This window comes from Ochotona curzoniae, unplaced genomic scaffold (assembly GCF_017591425.1).
Source record: "Ochotona curzoniae isolate NIBS_2020 unplaced genomic scaffold, NIBS_Ocur_1.0 patch175, whole genome shotgun sequence".
NCBI classification, from domain to species: Eukaryota; Metazoa; Chordata; class Mammalia; order Lagomorpha; family Ochotonidae; genus Ochotona; species Ochotona curzoniae.
Window position 1 is genome coordinate 386940 of NW_024466723.1, and position 17520 is coordinate 404459.

At 59.2% G+C, this 17520-nt stretch overlaps 3 protein-coding genes across 7 annotated transcripts; 2 read left to right on the forward strand and 1 right to left on the reverse strand.

The window, feature by feature from the left end:
- The first annotated feature begins 4985 nt into the window (after nucleotides 1-4985).
- On the forward strand, nucleotides 4986-8662 carry LOC121166580 (bifunctional coenzyme A synthase). Its single transcript, XM_040995786.1, has 9 exons — nucleotides 4986-5994; nucleotides 6518-6732; nucleotides 6974-7105; nucleotides 7201-7390; nucleotides 7462-7526; nucleotides 7677-7761; nucleotides 7865-7962; nucleotides 8057-8203; nucleotides 8312-8662. The coding sequence occupies exons 1-9, from the start codon at nucleotides 5298-5300 to the stop codon at nucleotides 8363-8365; spliced, it is 1683 nt and encodes a 560-aa protein (XP_040851720.1). The 5' UTR covers nucleotides 4986-5297; the 3' UTR covers nucleotides 8366-8662.
- Nucleotides 8663-9140: 478 nt separating this feature from the next.
- LOC121166581 (max-like protein X) lies at nucleotides 9141-13515 on the forward strand. Of its 3 annotated transcripts, XM_040995787.1 has the most exons (9): nucleotides 9141-9374; nucleotides 9411-9421; nucleotides 9465-9508; nucleotides 9886-9975; nucleotides 10180-10286; nucleotides 10447-10546; nucleotides 10695-10794; nucleotides 11097-11298; nucleotides 12296-13515. In XM_040995787.1, exons 1-9 carry the CDS (start codon nucleotides 9192-9194, stop codon nucleotides 12350-12352), a joined length of 894 nt encoding a protein of 297 aa, XP_040851721.1. In that variant the 5' UTR covers nucleotides 9141-9191; the 3' UTR covers nucleotides 12353-13515. The 3 variants fall into 3 exon arrangements, with proteins under 3 accessions (XP_040851721.1, XP_040851722.1, XP_040851723.1); XM_040995788.1 differs by lacking the exon at nucleotides 9411-9421 and having other exon boundaries at nucleotides 9141-9233; nucleotides 9475-9508; XM_040995789.1 differs by lacking the exons at nucleotides 9411-9421; nucleotides 9886-9975 and having other exon boundaries at nucleotides 9141-9233; nucleotides 9475-9508.
- Nucleotides 13516-13600: 85 nt separating this feature from the next.
- On the reverse strand, nucleotides 13601-17348 carry LOC121166582 (homologous-pairing protein 2 homolog). 3 transcript variants are annotated; one of them, XM_040995791.1, is made up of 8 exons: nucleotides 16509-17348; nucleotides 16311-16411; nucleotides 16113-16202; nucleotides 14761-14872; nucleotides 14176-14321; nucleotides 14049-14102; nucleotides 13877-13936; nucleotides 13601-13802 (listed from the first exon to the last, which is right to left on the reverse strand). In XM_040995791.1, exons 1-8 carry the CDS (start codon nucleotides 16540-16542, stop codon nucleotides 13746-13748), a joined length of 654 nt encoding a protein of 217 aa, XP_040851725.1. In that variant the 5' UTR covers nucleotides 16543-17348; the 3' UTR covers nucleotides 13601-13745. The 3 variants fall into 3 exon arrangements, with proteins under 3 accessions (XP_040851725.1, XP_040851726.1, XP_040851724.1); XM_040995792.1 differs by having other exon boundaries at nucleotides 13610-13802; nucleotides 14176-14302; nucleotides 14751-14872; XM_040995790.1 differs by having other exon boundaries at nucleotides 13610-13936.
- Between the last annotated feature and the right edge of the window lie 172 nt (nucleotides 17349-17520).

The following is a 17520-nucleotide window of genomic DNA, read 5'->3' on the forward strand; positions in this document are numbered from 1 at the left end:
AGACTTGGCTTGCTGTGCTCTCCTTTGCTTCTCAGTGTGCAATCCCACGCATGGGGCAGGGTGGCAGCTGCCCCTGTTACGCCTGCACGGAAACAGAAGCAGAGACAGAGGACAGAGCCAGCCCAGGGTCCGGGCTTCAGCAGCCCACAGCGCGGAGTCTGGTGGACTTGTTGGGGGAGAACAAGCCATAATGTCCTAACTGATCTGTACTATCCATTTTCTTATCTGTAAAATGGGCCCAAAGCTAGTCATAAACTGTAGTGAAAATGAAGCAAGAGAAGGCCTGAAAGGGGTTAGGAGAGAGGCGTCCATTTGTAATTGGAGAGGGGAGAGACACAGAGCGCTCACTCCCTTCAGCTGGTTCACTTTCCCAGATGTTCTCAATAGCCTGGGCCGGACTGGCAGAAGCTGGGAGCTCAAAACCAGTGGGGTCCTGCCTAAGGCTGCCGGGATCTGGTTGGCAGGAAGCAGGAGTCTGGAGCAGAGCTGCGGGCCAGGCTGGATTACCCCTCGGTCTGTCCTGTGGCAGGACTGGTTGATCCGGGTCTGCAGATAGGGTACAGCCCAGCTCCTAAGTTCCTAAGGGTCTGGGGGCGGGGCAGAGGGCAGGTGGAGGCCAATTGAGGAGGATGCAGGTGCGCAGGCGTGCCCCAGGAAAGGATGATTGGAGGTGGGGATTGGACCGGGCGGTACCGCCTCCCAGGAGGGGTAGGACGAGGGTGTATGGTGTGAGGCAGTGTGGCTGTGGAGCAGCTGGGGAGTGGAAGTGGAGAGAACCCTTCTGTAGTCTTGGGGCTTTGTGGGGTGTCTGGGAAGGGGGGCACTGAGTCCACACCTGTATCCACTAGAGGGTCTTGTCTGGGCCTTTGCCCCAGGGGAGGACCTCACAGTTGCCCTGCCACCTGGGCCGCCCTGTCCTGCTGGCCCAGGTGATCTGCGGTCTGCAGAGCATGAGGAAGAGGAGAGACCTGGGGGATGTGGAATTCTGAATGCGCCCCACCCATGCCTCGCACCTCTCTGTATGGACCAGAGACCAAGTGTGACCCCACTCTTGCATATACTCATCCTCTCAAAGATTTATCCACTTTTTTTTTAAAGATTTATTTTTATTATTTTTTCATTGGAAAGGCAGATATACAGAGAGGAGAGACAGAGAGGAAGATCCTCCGTCCGATGATTCACTCCCCAAGTGAGCGCAACGGCCGATGCTATGCCGATCCTCCCGGTCTCCCACACAGGTGCAGGATCCCAAGGCTTTGGGCCGTCCTCGACTGCTCTCCCGGGCCACAAGCAGGGAGCTGGAAGGGAAGTAGGGCTGCCGGGATTAGAACCGGTGCCCATATGGGATCCCGGGCGTGCAAGGCGAGGACCTTCAACCACTTGCGCCACCGCGCCGGGCCCGATTTATCCACTTTTATTTGAAAGGCGGCATTACAGAGAGAGGAGAGACAGATCTTCCTTCTGTGGGTTCACACCCAAATGGCCATAATGGCCTGGGCTGGGCCAGGCGAAAGCCTGGAGCTTCTTCCAGGTCTCCCATGTGGGTACAGGAGCCCAAGGACTTGAGTCATCTGCTGCTTTCCCAGGCAGTAAGAAGAGAACTGGATCAGAAGTGGAGCAGTCAGGACTCAAATCAGCACCTGTATGGAATGTCAGCACCACAGGCAGAGGCTTAAAATACTATGTATGCCACAGTGCCGCCCCTAAATTAAAAAATATATATATATATTTATTTTTATTGAAAAGGCAGATATACAGAAAGGAGGAGCGACAGAGAAGAAGATCCTCTGAACAATGATTCACTCCCCAATTAGCCGCAATGGCTAGAGCCAAGCCAATCTGAAGCCAGGAGCCTCTTCTGGGTCTCCCACACAGGTGCAGGGTCCCAAGGCTTTGGGCCGTCCTCAACTGCTTTCCCAGGCTGCAGGCAGGGAGCTGGATGGAAAGTGAGGCTGCCGGGATTAGAACCGGCACCCATATATGATCCTGGCGCATTCAAGGTGAGGACTGTAGCTGCTAGGCTACCATGCCAGGCCCCAAGTTTTGCTCATTTCCAACGACAGCTTTGCCCCCCCCCACCCTTGTGCCAGGGCTGTGGACCAGTGGTGACCCTGACTCTTCCTCTTCTCCTCCTTGGCACCGACAGCTCCACCTACAGTCTAGGGGCATGCTGGAAGTCGCCAGACTCCAAGCACTGTTAACTCACTCTCTGCCTGCTGCCACAGCCACCTAATAGTTTCTGGACTCCCCTGATCACAGGGCAGTCAGAATGACCATTTTAAACTCCAAGTCTGGGAGCCAGCGCTGTGGCTTAGTTGGGTAAGTCACTACCTACATTGCCAGCATTCCATATGGGCAGTGGTTTGAGTCCTGGCTGTTCCGTTTTCTGATCCAGATCTCTGCTATTGTCCCTGGGAAAGCAGCGAAGGATGACTCCAGGCCTTGCAACCCTGCACTCATGTGGAAGACCAGGAGAAAGATTCTGGCTCCTGGTTCTAGCCTGGTCCAACCCCAGCCATTGGGAGCATTTAAGGAATGAAGCAGGGAATTGAAGATCTCTTTCCCTCATCCTACCAAATAAGTAAAATAAATCTTTTTTAATATTGGAAGTCTGGGGCCATACATGGCAGTTTAGTGGCTAAATTCCTTACTTTACACATGCCAGGATTCCATATGTGTATGGATTCTAACCCTGGCATCCCCAATTCCCATCCACCTCCCTGTTTTTGGCCTGGAAAAGCAGTCGAGGACGGCCCAAAGCCTTGGGACCCTGCACCTGCGTGGGAGACCCGGAAGAGGCTCCTGGCTCCTGGATCAGCTCAGCCTCGGCCATTGTGGCCATTAGAGGAGTGAACCAGCAGACGATCTTCCTCTCTGCCTCTCCCCCTCTCTGTAGATCTGACTTTAAATTGGAAGTCTGGGGGCCTGTGTTGGGGCACAGCAGGTGAGGCTGTCGTGCCCTCTGGGCCACATTAGAGCGGCAGTCAAGGCTGTGGCAGCTCAGCTACTGAGGGCACCAGAGGATGACCCAAATGTTTGGGGCCCTGAACCTGCACGGGTGCCCTGGAGGAAATTCCTGGCTGCTGCATGAAAATATTAAAAAAAAAAAAATCCGAGACTGCTCATGTCTCTGCTCCAGGCCTTTCCCATGCCTTCCCAGCTCAACTTTATTCCTACCAGGTCTCCTTTCCAGCCTCATCTCCCAACACTTTCTGTTCCTTGTCACCTAAGGTATAACAGTTACTCTTGCCTCCTTCTTGCTGTTTTATTTATTTTTTAGAAGATTAATTTTTATTGCAAAGTCCGATGATTCACTCCCCAAGCGACCACAACTGCTGGTGCTGCACCAATCTGAAGCCAGGAACCAGGAGCTCTTCCGGGTCTTCCACACAGGTGCAGGGTCCCAAGGCTTTGAGCCGTCCTTAACTGCTTTCCCAGGCCACAAGCAGGGAGCTGGATGGGAAGTAGGCTGCCAGGATTAGAACCGGCGCCCATATGGGATCCTGGCATGTTCAAGGCGAGGACTTTAACTGCTAGGCCATGGCATTGGGCCTGTTTCATTTATTTATTTTAATGAAGATTTATTTTATTTCCATCAGAAAGGCAGATTTACAGAGAAGGATATAGAAAAAAGATCTTTCATCCACTGGTTCACTCCCCAAATGGCAATGGCCAGAGAAGAGCCAATCCAAAGCTAGGAGCCAGGGTGCAGGGTGCAGGGTGCCAAGGCTTTGGGGCCATCCTCTGCTGTTCTCCCAGGCCACAAGCAGGGAGCTGGAAGGGAAGTGGAGCAGTCAGGACATGAACCGGTGCCCATATGGGATCCTGGCGCTTAAAGGGAAAGAATGAACCAGTTGAGTCATTGCACCAATGCCCCCTCTCCTCAGGCATTCATTCTTGGTGGGTCTTGCTCTCAGGTGGGAATAAGATGCAGAGACGGTGGTAGACAGATTAGGTTGGTTTTTTGAAATGCAGTGTAAGAGTCCTTGGTGGGAGATGATGTATTTTTATCTGTTTGCTATCTGGAGGGAGAGCAAAAAATGCAAGTTTCTGTCGTTGCTCCTGACCCCGTGTAGAGAGGGCACCGGGCACAGTGATGTGGGGCAGATGGGGGAGAGCCTCAGCTTTCAGCCTGCGTGATGGCTCGTGATGGAAGCAGTCACCTGTTCCTGAGCTAGTTCATCATGCGGGGCAGGAACAGAAGCCCAGGGAGGCTGGGAAGAGATCATAAAGACATTATGGTGGAAAACTTGGGACCCTGCACCCATGTGGGGGAGACCCAGAAAGTCCTGACTCCTTGTGTCTCTCCTTGCTCTGTGTAGGTCTGTCTGTCTTTCCACACTTGATCTTAGCCAAAAGGCCGAGAAGTGATAGGTCTGCCTTTCCGATGAAAACGTTTCAAAATAAATAAATACATGTTTTTACAAGCGGGCATTTATGTGGTTCCAGAAAATAAGCCACTCTGCATTACTGAAGTTTCATGACAAAGTCACCAGGCCCCAGATTACCAGCCTCAGGGTCTGCCTTCCCTCAGCGGCTCATCCATGCCACCTGCCTCCCGGTTTTCTACCCTGGACCCCCTGTCGGCTTCTCCCCCCCACTCCCCTCCCCTCCCCTTCCCTCCTCTCCCCCGCCACCAAGCTCCTCCCTGCACCCCGGAGCATCCTCCGGGAGCCGCAGGTACCGACCTCCGCGCATCCCTGCCCCGTTTGGGGCTTCAGATGCCCCATCTGAGAAACGCGGACTTGCACCGGGGCTGCACTCTCCCGTCCCTCAACTCCCGCCCCGGTCCCCGGAACGCAGGAAAGCCGCGGCGTGTGTGTGCTCCGGGCTTCGGACACACCGACTTTGCACCCCGCCGTGCGCGGACTCGAACCTACGTCGCAGGCCCCGCCCCACCCCCGAGCGCCTTCCTCGCCGGGCGGGGAGTCTCGCGAGAAGCCCGTCCCGACCGGGGGAGGAGTTGCTCGGCTTTTCCTCCGTTTCCGTCGCGGCTGAGTCGCGCATTCCCGAGCTAGTGCTTCCGGGCCCGCCGGCCGGGGAGGCGTCCGTGGCGGCGCGAACGCAGCCCAAGCCCCGAGTGAGTAGGGCGGCCGGCCTGCGCCCGATCGTCCTCCTGCGGTCTCCTCCTCCTGGTCCTCGGGCGGCTCAGCGAGCGGCCCCGGGGACTTGGGGCCTCCCAGCTCGCTGCGTCAGCGGCCGGCCAGGTCCACTACCCCGGTGCAGGGCTCGGTCGCGGGCCGGTGGTCACTCTCCTTCCACCCCACTGCCCCTGCCCGTCCGCAGGCCAGGACACCATGGCCGTGTTCCGCTCGGGCCTCCTGGTGCTCACCACGCCGCTGAGCTCGCTGGCCTCGCGCCTGGGGCCCATCCTGACCTCGGCCTCCCGGCTGGTAAATCACACCCTCTATGTCCACCTGCAGCCGGGCCTGAGCCTCGAGGGCCCGGCGCAGCCCCGGTCCAGCCCCGTGCAGGCCACCTTTGAGGTCCTCGATTTCCTGTCGCACCTCTACACCGGCGCCGACGTCCACCGGCACCTGGACGTGAGGATCCTGCTGACCAACATCCACACCAAGAGCACCCTCCTCCCGCCCCTGCCCAGCGCCGTCCAGAATCTGGCCCACCCGCCAGAAGTGGTGCTGACCGACTTCCAGACCCTCGACGGAAGCCAATACAACCCGGTCAAGCAGCAGCTGGAACGTTACGCCACCAGCTGCTACAGCTGCTGTCCGCAGCTCACGTCCGTGCTGCTGTCCCCCGACTACGGCGCGGGGGAGCTGCCGGCCCGGCCCCTGGATGTCCTCCCTTCCACCATCAGACCTGCCTCCCCCGTGGCCAGGTCACCCAAGCAGCCCGTGCGCGGCTACCACCGCGGGGCCGTGGGGGGCACCTTTGACCGTTTGCACAATGCCCACAAGGTGTTGCTCAGTGTCGCCTGCGTCCTGGCCCAGGAGCAGCTTGTGGTGGGAGTAGCGGATAAAGACCTGTTGAAGAGTGAGTGAGAGGGACCCTGGATGAAGTCAGTAAAGTGTCACCTCCCTCCCCGACCCCCTTCTCATACCAAGGTTCGGGAAGGGCAGAGCCCTCCCTGGTCACCTCCCTGTGTCCTGGTGCCTGACACCTGGGCTATGCTGTGGAATTGGGTTCAATGAGTAAATGCAGCTTTCTCAGCTTGCGCAGACCGGAACCCCCCAGTGTCTGCACTGTACCCACTTGTAGGAGAGTGAGCTCTATGTAGGCAGCGTGCCCAGGACAGCAAGTGGGCACTTGAGCAGGACTCTGGCCTTTGGAACAATCCCTGGGCCGCTCTCCCCGCCGACCCTCCAGGCGCCCCCCTGTGGTGGTTCTGTCTCTGTGCAGCCGCCAACCAGCACCTTCTGGCCACTGCCAAAGGCCTTCCCCGTGGCGCCCCTTCTTCCTGCCCCCCTCCCGTGGAGGCACAGTGCTCCCACTGCTGTACCCCCCACGCTCGGACCCCCTCAGCAAGAAGTCCTGATCTCTTGGGCTCCCTCTGCAGGCAAGTTGCTCCCCGAGCTGCTCCAGCCCTACACTGAACGTGTGGACCACCTGAGTGAGTTCCTGGTGGACGTCAAACCCTCCTTGACTTTTGATATCACCCCCCTGCTGGACCCCTATGGGCCCGCGGGCTCTGACCCTGGCCTGGAGTTCCTGGTGGTCAGCGAGGAGACCCATCGCGGGGGGATGGCCGTCAACCGCTTCCGCGTCGAGAATGTAACCCCAGAGGGAGATGGGCAGAGGGAGTGGACGGGGAGGAGGAAGGCCGCCAGGGCCCCAGGGGAGGGAAAGTCTGGGCTCAGGAGGCAGGCAGATGCCAGGAAGTACTGGCACTGCTGGCCCACGGAGTTGGAACCCGGGACAGGTCAGGGGAGCAAGGGGGCTGCGTTGGGTGTCCAGCTTTGGCCTTCCTCCCACTGGCACCTTCTGTCTTCCCATTCTCCCTGCTGCCCTACAGGGCCTGAAGGAACTGGCCTTGTACCAGATCCAGCTGCTGAAGGACCCACGCCACCAAGAAAATGAAGAGGACAAAGTTAGCTCCTCCAGCCTCCGCCAGCGAATGCTGGGAAACCTGCTCCGGCCTCCCAACGTAAGGCTTCCCTCGACCCGGGTGGGAGGGAGCTGTGGAGCATGGGGGGCGGCTGGGACCCCTGAGCCTGAGGACTCCCTTTCACCCACTCCCAGGAGCGGCCAGACCTGCCCTCGCAGCTTTATGTACTAGGGCTGACTGGCATCAGCGGCTCTGGAAAGAGCTCTATCGCCAAACGCCTCAAGGGCCTGGGGGCCTTCGTCATCGACAGCGACCAGCTCGGCCATCGCGCCTACGCGCCCGGGGGCCCTGCCTACCAGCCGGTGGTGGAAGCCTTTGGAACAGGTAACCCGTGGTGCCTGGGGAGGCTGCAGGTGACCTGGCCGCCCCGCTCAGCCCCCGCCTCTGCCATCCAGATATCCTGCACAAGGATGGCATCATCAATAGGAAGGTCCTGGGCAGCCGGGTGTTTGGGAACAAGGTAACTGCCCACTCCCCGGCCCAGGCCCCCAGGCCCCTCAGCCACCCTGATCCTCTGGGCTCTGATCTGGCCGGGGATGGCCCAACTTCCATGCGTCTCTTCCCACTCCTGCCTGACCTCTGGTCTGCCTGCCTCCTTCCCCGTCTGCAGAAGCAGCTGAAGGTGCTCACGGACATCATGTGGCCAGTTATTGCAAAGCTAACCCGAGAGGAGATGGAGGTGGCCGTGGCGGAGGGTGAGTGGGACATGAAGGCTGCCCCTGTTCCAGCCTGCCTGTGTGTCCTCAGCCATGTGGCTGGTTGCAAGTGCTGCTGGCAGTAACCGAGGTGTCCCCGCAGGCAAGCGTGTGTGCGTGATTGATGCCGCCGTGCTGCTGGAAGCCGGCTGGCAGAACATGGTGCATGAGGTGTGGACCGTGGTCATCCCGGAGACTGAGGTAGCTTAAGCCCAATGCCTGCTGCCCACCGCGGGCCCCCACCGGCGGGAGCCTGCAGAACTGGTGGCTGAGCCTGGACTCGTGGTCTGCCCAGGCTGTCCGGCGTATCGTGGAGCGGGACGGCCTGAGTGAGGCTGCAGCCCAAAGCCGGCTGCAGAGCCAGATGAGCGGGCAGCAGCTTGTGGACCAGAGTCACGTGGTGCTGAGCACGTTGTGGGAGCCACAGGTCACCCAGCGCCAGGTCAGGGCCCAGGGCAGGGCCGGGTAGGGGCCAGGGTGTGGGGACATCCTAGTAGGTGCCTGGCTGACCCCAGCCTCTCTTCCTCCCCACGTCTGGGACTATGTGAAGGTGGAGAAGGCCTGGGACCTCCTGCAGAAGCGCATGCCCCAGGCTCAGGCCTAGAGCCCAGGGCAGACTGCTGACGGTGACCCAGTGGTGAGCAGAAACGAGGACCTTGATGCTGGGCCTGGGTCGAGCCTGGGGACTCCATGCTAAGCTGTGCAGGACGCAGCCGGCCTGGTGGTCCAGGCAGCCCACTCAGCATGCTGGAATTTGATCAGCAGTGAGGATGGGGCTCCTGAAGGAGACCCTTCTTGGGGTTCCACCCCAAGTCTTGCCCACAGGTGTCTGACACCAGGGCTCATGGGTCCAGGAAGAACACTAGAACGTGTAACAGAATTAAACGTTCATGTTTCTGATTGTTGCTGCAGTGTGCTGTCTGCTTGCATCACTGGAGTCCTGGGGCCTGGAGCTCGGGGGCTGCAGCTGCCCAGACCCAGATCAACTTTGGCTGTGGTGCTTCCTTTCTTGGCCCTGGGCAGGGTGGCACTGGGGCCTGTGCACTCGTGGGGTCAGATGATGTGACAAGCGGGACTCTGTGCCACGGGCCAGTGCGCGTGTGCAGATCATCTGTCGCCGTATTCAGAGGAGCCATTGGAATGGCGCCGTTTTAGAGTATCAGATGCTCAAGTCGCCATCATCCCGGTGCCGAGCACGGGGAGGACAGGGAGCCGCGGAGACCCCTGCCCCAACCCCCGGGCTACACCGAGCGCCCGGCTCGGCCGGCTCCGGCTCCCGGTCACAGCCTCCGAGCCGCGCGTGCGCAGCGGGCAGGTCCCGCCCCCCGCAGCCGGGCACGGATTGGCGGAGGGGCTCACGTGGGCACGCCGCCCTCGACCTCGCAGCGGGGGCCCGCCCGCTGGCTGGTTTCCGGTTCGGTGGGTCCAGGATGACAGAGCCGGGCGCCTCTCCGGAGGACCCCTGGGTCAAGGCAAGCCCCGTGGGCGCGCACGCCGGCGAGGGGAGGGCGGGCCGGGTTCGTGCACGTAAGGGGTCCGGAAGACGAGGGGCTGCCCTCCTGTCCCCCAAGTCCCCCCTGGTGTCCGGGCCCCGGGGCTGCAGAGAAGACCAGGTGGGAGACCTGCGAGGCGGGGGAGCGGGCGGGGAGGCGGGCCCGGCGGGTGTGGGTCGGCGGCCGCCGCGATTGACGCTTCTCGCGGCTCTGTGCGCAGGTGGAGTACGCCTACAGCGAGAACGTGGACTCCGGTGAGTGCTCCCCTTGGCCTTGACAGCCACACCTGAGCACAGTCCACCGTCCCCGAGCCGGCTTCCCGGCTGCAGAGAAGCGAGGGAGGAGCCGCGGGCCGGAAGCGACCGAGGGTGACCCCTAATTCCCTGGGCCCCCTGCGTAGTGAAATGATGGAACTGCGGGCACCTGGCCACTCTTCCCCACCCCGCAGTGTCTCTCTGCGAGCCAGAGGTCCCACGGGGCAGTGCAGACACCGGAGGCAGAGCAGTGTGGCACGGGATAGCAGAGGAAGGCCCAGTGTCCTGTGGCTGGAGCCGAGAGCCTGTGGCTGGGGCCTGGCATTGCGCTTCCCCCCTACAACTCCCGCAGAGTAACTGGGGAGTCTCTCTTGCAGGGCTTTTTGTAGACAACGCCAGCAAGGGCAGTGTAGTGTCCAGAGCTAACAGCATCGGGTCCACCAGTGCCTCTTCTGTTCCCAACACAGGTAGGCAGCAGTACCCGCCTTCCTGACCAGGAGGGAGGGAGGCCGACAGGCCCTGGTTTTAGTGTCTGCCCACGAGGGGGTGCTGGAGTTCAGGGGCCAGACCCAGGACACACTACCTGTAGCATCTGAGGTTCCTTGTAGCTGGACGGACCAAGGATCACAGGGCCCTGGGGTGACCTCTTGCTGTCCCCAAATGCATTACAGATGACGAGGACAGCGACTACCAGCAGGAGTCTTACAAGGAGTCCTACAAGGACCGGCGGCGGCGAGCACACACGCAGGCTGAGCAGAAGCGGAGGGACGCCATCAAGGTAACGGGAGGCCTGGGTAGCTTCGGAGTCTGCCCCACCCTCTGCCCTTGAGGCCAGCTTGCCTAGCCGTGGGCACAAAGGCTCCTGACCCCGGGCACTGAGCGTGCTGTTGGAGTGTCATGGAAGGGCTGAAGGCGCCATTTCCCCACTGTCCCCACAGAGAGGCTATGATGACCTTCAAACCATCGTCCCCACCTGCCAGCAGCAGGATTTCTCCATCGGCTCCCAGAAGCTCAGCAAAGCCATCGTTCTGCAGAAGAGTAAAGCTGGGGCTGGGGGAGCCGGGGGAGCTTGGAGCTGAGAGGCGGTCTGGGCTCTGCACCCTGCCCCCTTGGCCTCAGTGAACTGATGGGGGCATGGAGGAGGGGTGCCAGCCTTAATCCTATTCCCTTCTCACCCCCCACCCAGCCATCGACTACATCCAGTTTTTGCACAAAGAGAAGAAAAAGCAGGAAGAGGAGGTGTCCACGCTCCGCAAGGACGTCACAGCCCTAAAAATCATGAAAGTGTAAGAGGGGGTACTAAGCGTACTAAGCTGGGGGAGCCAGCCAGAGCTCCAGAGGGGACTGAGAGCCAGATCCGGGCCTGTCCTGCTGGTTTTCACACGCCACCTCAGACAACAGCCACTTCCTGAGGTGGCAACTTAATGGCCCAAACACAGCGGATGCCTGTGAAATTGATGCCGAGAAGGTTGAAGGGGTCACCATTTCTGACCTGGAAGCCATGTCTAGCTGGCATGGCTCACACGTGGGTGGGTTCCCCTGGCCGGGGTGTGCTGTTGCCCCTCAGCCCTGACCTGCTTGCTCCCAGGAACTATGAGCAGATTGTGAAGGCGCACCAGGACAACCCCCATGAGGGCAAGGACCAGGTCTCAGACCAGGTCAAGTTCAATGTGTTTCAAGGCATCATGGACTCGCTGTTCCAGTCCTTCAATGCCTCCATCTCAGTGGCCAGCTTCCAGGAGCTGTCGGCCTGTGTCTTCAGCTGGATCGAGGAGCACTGCAAGCCGCAGGTACAGAGCCCAGGGCCAGTGAGGGGCCTGAGACACGGGGCCGAGGCAGCTACTTGTAAGCTTTAAAAAGTGATTGGGAAGGTAGTGGTAGTGTCAGGCTGAAGTCAGGAGCCCAAAGCTCCAACCTCATCTCCCGCCTGCGTGGTGGGGGAAGACAGGAAGCTGCATTGGAAGTGGAGCAGCTGGGACTTGAACCCACACTCCAGGGTGAGAATGCAGGTGTTGCTCAAATGCCAGCTTCACTTGCTGTGCTTCATCATTTGTTCCATATCAGATTCTTTAAAAGATTTATATACTTACTAATTTATTGGAAAGATTTACAGAGAGAAAGGAAGACAGAAGGATCTTCCATCAGCTGGCTCACTCCCCAGGCAGCTGCAACAGCCGGGCTGAGCCGATCCAAAACCAGGAATTTCCTCTGGGTCTCCCACATGGGTGCAGGGTCCCAAGGCTTTGGGCCATCCTCAACTGTTTTCCCAGGCCACAGGGAGGGAGCTGAATGGGAAGTAGAGCAGCTGGGACGCGAACCCGTGTCCATATGGGATCCTGGTACGTGCAAGGCGAGGACTTTAGCCACTAGGCTGCTGTGCTGGGTCCCAGATTTTGGCTTCTTGAGTGTTTTCTGTTTCCAGCTTCTGCTGCTTTGCTCTGGCCCACATTTCCATGGGGGCTTCATCTGGCAAGCAGGATGCCAGGCCTCACTCCCAGCTTTGGTGCTGCAGGTGGTTCCACTCCCCACCCAGCTGCCTGAGGTCACCAGCCCTAGGGCTGCTGGGACATTTCTAGGGCACGGCTTCCTTTCTCAGCTTTTCCTAAGGCTGCAGCTTGTATCAGAGATTCCTGTTTCCCAATATTTCTACTGTGACTTTGACCATGATACAAGGTTGATTTTACACAGCACTCCAGTCCCCAAGCGCAGGGCGGGCCAGGCAGGCAGGCTTCCTGATTCAACCTGGCCTCCACTCAGCACCGTCTTCTCCCTCCACTGCCCTGCCAGACCCTGCGTGAGATCGTGATTGGCGTCCTGCACCAGCTGAAAAACCAGCTGTACTGATGGTCTTGGGAGCCCCTGGGCCTTCAAGCCTGGACTGTGACACTTCACACGGGTCAGCTGCCTCCTACTTGCTGTCTGGTTTCCCCAGTCCCATTCCATCTTCTGTGGGGCTGGGCTGTGTGTTTTGTCAAAGCTCCTGATTAATTTATTATAGTGACCATAAAACCTGAACCTACCTGGTCTCCCGTCCCCTACCCCCGTGAAGTCCTTGGTGGGAGGTCTGCTCCAGGCTCCTGGAGGGCACTGGCCTTGGACCTGTGCTTGTGGTTGCACCTGCTGGGTCTTTGATCTTGGGTGATGCCTGGCCGTTCTGACAGCTGCTGGGAGCAGTCAGTGGAGACCCTCCCCCAGGCACTGGGGTGAGAGCTGGGGTTCCTGGGCGTCTCCCTTTGCTCCCTGCCCTGCCCTGCCCTGGGTGGGAGAAATGGCCTGTGTGTGCTGCTACTTCTGCTTTCCTGTCCCCACACTTCATGCAAAGGCAGATGTGACACAGCACTATGTATCTGAGATGTTTTATTTTTCTAAACACCAGTTTTCTTAAAGCTATCACTTTGGAAAATTAACTAGATCTTAAAACTAACCCAAACTTTTTATTTTTTAAAGGAGGATGAGGGAGGTTCTTAACTCCAAGATCTCGTTTACTTTAAATGTCTGTTTTTATCTACTCAAGATGCACAGTAACAGAGATCTTCCATCTGCTCGTTCCCTCCCCAAATGCTGACAATAGCCAAGACTGGGTCTGGGTGAAGCCAGAAGCCCAGATCCACCTAGCTCTCCCATGTGAGTGGCAGATGAGCCACACTCTGCTGCCTCCAGGATGAATTAACAGGAAACTGGATGGCACTAGAACTGCTGGGACTCAAACCAGCACTCGAACATGGGATATGGGTGTCTGAAGTCACTGTGCCACCTTGCCCACCATCACATGCCCCCAGCCTTATCTAGGACCTGTCTCCCAGGCTTACCTGCAACCCCCAGGACTCTGATGGGTGAAAGCCCTGGGCTCCCAGATGCCATGTGTGTGACAGGCTCCCTTCCCTGCCCTATCCCCCAGGTTCCCTGCAGAGCCGCCCTCAGGTTTGTTATCAGGGAGGGCATGACTATCCAGAGGCAATACAATATTTTTATAACAGATTATATTACAATAAATACTGCCAAATGCTTTCCTTTAGCATGGTTGCACCTAATGTGTCAAGCTTGTCGCTGCAGTGTGGACAGTGGGCTTGACTTCCACCCTCAGCCCATCCCTGTCCACCCAACACATGGTCTGTGCCTTCCCACCACTCGGCTCACAGGAGGAAGCAGCAGGAACAGCTACAGCAACAGGGCCGCGCTGATGAGGTGGCCCGTCCAGCATGGCTCGCGCTCCTCCGTCAGGCCTGCGAGAAGACCCTCAGGGGTCTGGGAGCTTGACATTATGATCTTCATCTGTCTCTATCCCAACTTCCTCCTGTGAGGCAGGGAGACAGGAATGAGCTGTCCCCGAGAGGAGCCAGCAGGGAAGAGAGAGCAAGTGTCACTTACAAAGAACTGCTTCTTGCTCTTGGGGTATCCTTCGAGGATCGCATCAGACAGCTCTGTGGCCTGAAAAGAAGCAAGACCACACCCCATTTCGGGGGGGGGGGGCGGTCCATGACCATAGACAGCAGCCAGTTCAGACACACGAGAGCCTGCCTTGGGAATCCCACGTACTCACCATCCTCTTCCGCTTCCTCCACTCCTTGCAGTACTTCTCTCTCTCCTTGTACACCTGGGGGAGCAACAGGCTACTCTTAAGTCCTTGGCCAGTGGCAGCCCACTGGGTCACGGCCCTCCCGGCTCACCTGCTCCTTCTCCTGAGGAGTCACGTGGTTGGTGGCTGCTCGGATGTTCTCAAGTCTCTCCCTGTAGCCTGCACATTCCTCCCTCAACTCCTGGATCTCCTTCTGCATCTCCGGAGTGGTCAGGGCACTCGTCAGGTCCTTTAGCTCTGAAAACACCCCAGTGGGGTCACTGCCCGAGGAGGGGGCTTGCCCCCCACCAGGTGTGCTTCCTGAGCTGTCTCCTGTCATGCTCCTTGCTCTGTCCACAGATTCCCTTCTGAGGACAGGGCTCTCACAACGAAGCATCTTCCCTATATCTTCCTATATCCGGAAGTGGTGGGGGGTGTGGACCAGCAGACCTGGGAGCAGCCAGTTAAGACAAGCTCATGTAAAGGGGGACGTGGCACACGTACCCATGTGGCAGGGAAGGCACATGTGTGTGCTGCTTGCAGGACATGGAAGCCATTAGTTATCAGATGTGTCATGCAGTGCCCAAGGGGGCAGCAGAGGGGTCTTTGCTGTAGCGAACCCCTCACTGAGTACTAATTCCTGACCTGCACAAGGAACCTGACACTGTGGCATCCTGCAGGGCTGACCCAGGCCTACCAGCCTCCATGTGGCGGCAGCTCTGCTGCAAGCTCTGCACCTTGGTGGTCAGGGCCACGATCTGGGCATCCAGGCCTTGGAGGTCAGCGTCGCTCACTGCATCAAACTGGGCCTGCCAGAGACAAGAGCGAGCACAGCTGCATGATGTGAGGACAAAGATGGGAACGCAGCTGGGAAAAAAAGCCTCCTGCAAACCCTTAAGTGGGGGGCCCTGTGGAGACCATGGAGGTCACTTTGGAGAAAAATCAATGGGTACTGGTCCCAATAAAAGATTTAAAAAGAAATGTGGAACCTGATGCCAGTCCCCAGGCACTGCCAAGCTGGCAGGACGCTCAGCTGTACAGAAATACCCTGGCAGCTGGTGCTACAGCCCTCACCTGGTTGGAGATAGACAGTAACATGGGCAGCCCTGCGTGCAGGGCTCCAGAACAGGAAGCCTGCCAGTGGCAGGGCCTGGTGGGAGCTCACTGAATAAGGGGCTCCAGCACAAGTCTGCGGGCTGCTCCAGGTGACCCTGCCAGGGACCAGTGAGGGTCCTGCAGGCAGTTTGGGACCTTAGGTTTGGGCAAGGTGAACCTTTGGTGCAGAGGCTAGCCAACTGGGTTAGCCAGCTCGCGGCTGCCAAAGGCAAGTGTTGGAACAAGCCAGGCCATTTGTTACAGTCCCATCACAGCAGGACGGAGGAATGGAGACAGATCAGGCACACCCCGCCCCCCAGAAGTCAACAGAGCAGTCACACTGAGTGGGGGAGTGAGCCCTGCTTGGAGCTTGGGGCAAACAGATAATGTCTGCCGCTGTCAGACACCCAGGGGTGCTGAGTGGACGAATGACAATGAATATGAGACAGAAGCTCCTGGAGGAGTTTCAGGCCCGACCAAGGTAACCAGCCCCAGCTGGTGTTGGAAGGGCTAATAAGGGCCTGCAAGAGCAGCAGGTGGCTCGAGTACTGGGAAGGCTGCCTGGGCAGGTGACGGCCTAGGCCAATCCTAAATGGTAATTGCAGGCTGGGCAGAGGCCGAAGGGACCCAAACTCCAAGCGAGGCGCAAAGGGTCGGGGGCACCACCACCTCTGGGCCGTCTGGCTTTCAGGGACACACGGGCCGGTGAACCAGGGTCCCTCAGGCCCATCTCCGGGTGGTCCATTTTCTATCCCGTGGACTGCCTAGCCCTGTGTGAGTCACAAGGAAGAAAAGTGAAGGCGCACGCCTGCATTTAGACCCTGTGATTGTCAGAGGCCAGCCTGCACGACTTGAGTTAAAGACGCCCCCTTGGAACTAGCCTGCCACAGACCACTTTCCTGGGGGGCTCGACGCTCGCACACGAAGCCGGTCATCCGTGCGGGTCGTCCTCACCTGATCAGCGAAATAGATCTTCTGCTTGCCGTACATCTTCTCTTTGATCTTGCCTTGCTGGGCCAGCTGCTCCAGCGCCTTCACTACGGCCTGGAAGCGGGAGAGGGGAGGAGGGGCCGCCGGTGGCATCTCGGGCCGGGGCGGCGGCAGGACCCCGCCCTGACCCACGGGGAGGGGGCTCCGAGAAAGGGTCCTCACCGTCTTGCCCAGTCCATGTTCCCGTTGCAGGTTCCCGAACACGTCCTGGGCGCTGTAAGGCCGGTTCTGCTCCTGCAGGTACTTCAGGAGGATGGCGGGGGCTGCGGGGGGCGCCGACGCCGGGCGGGGCGTCAGCCGGCCTCCAACTCCTCCTTCGCGGCCTCCCAGGCCTCCCGCGGGACCCCATCTCCCCGTTACCTCCCGCCGCCGCCTCGGCTCGGCCTTTACTCATGGCTTCCCGCCGCCACAACCGAAAACCGGACGTGCTGGTTGCTCGGGGCGACGCTCCTTCCGGGGGCGAGGTCGCGAGGGAGAGCCTCGAGCGGTGATTGGCTCAAGGGCTTCGCGGTCCCGGCCAGACGCTGTCGTCCGCCTCGGCCCCTCGCCCCTCGCGCCCCGGGTTCCGCGCGCCCCTTGGATCCGGCGGCCAAGGACGCCTTCGCGCTTCCAGAGCCAGTTGCAGCCGCCGCCGAGCACTGGTGCGCCTGGCTAGGCCGAGGACGGGAACCAACCTCAGGAACAGCCTCCCTGGCCGGGGCCTCCCACCAGCTCTGGGGCTCAAGTTCGGTACCCAGCTGCTCTTCGGGCAGTTATCGTATAGGAACAACCGGAGGGCGAGCCCGAACCCCGTTACCGAGATTCGCTCACAGGGGGCGCTCCCCAACCGCTGTGGTTGGTTCACCCAGGAAAAATCGGGTGGAAGGGGCCGTTTTTTTCAGCCACAAAGCTTGCACAAGTTTCTCGTTAGCCCAATGCCGCGGCAACACCTGACAGGTGCTTTCCACTCCTGACCACACTGGCCAACAGGCCAGTGCCCGAAATAAGCATTTCTAGTTTCTGAGGTCATCTGAAGGCCAGAGAGCAGCTGTCCTTGGCAGCTCAAAGAATCCCGCGGAGGAGCCTGGTACTCCCTGACCTTTGGAAACCCGGGCTGTCTTCCATATTTAGGAGGCAATCCCGAGAAGTAGAGAGTACAGAACTAGGGCTTGGCGCGGTAGCCTAGCTGCTAAAGTCCTTGCCTTGAACGTTCCACTTCCCATCCAGCTCCCTGCTTGTGGCCTAGGAAGGCAGTCGACTGCGGAGGCGGGGAGGCACTGCGGGCTCAAGGCCAGGTGAGTGCCAACCACACTCTGGGTGCCCCAGGAGGGGGCGAGGCCTCATACCGTGGCTCTGGCCATCACAAAGGGAACCCTGGGCCTGACTTCTTCTG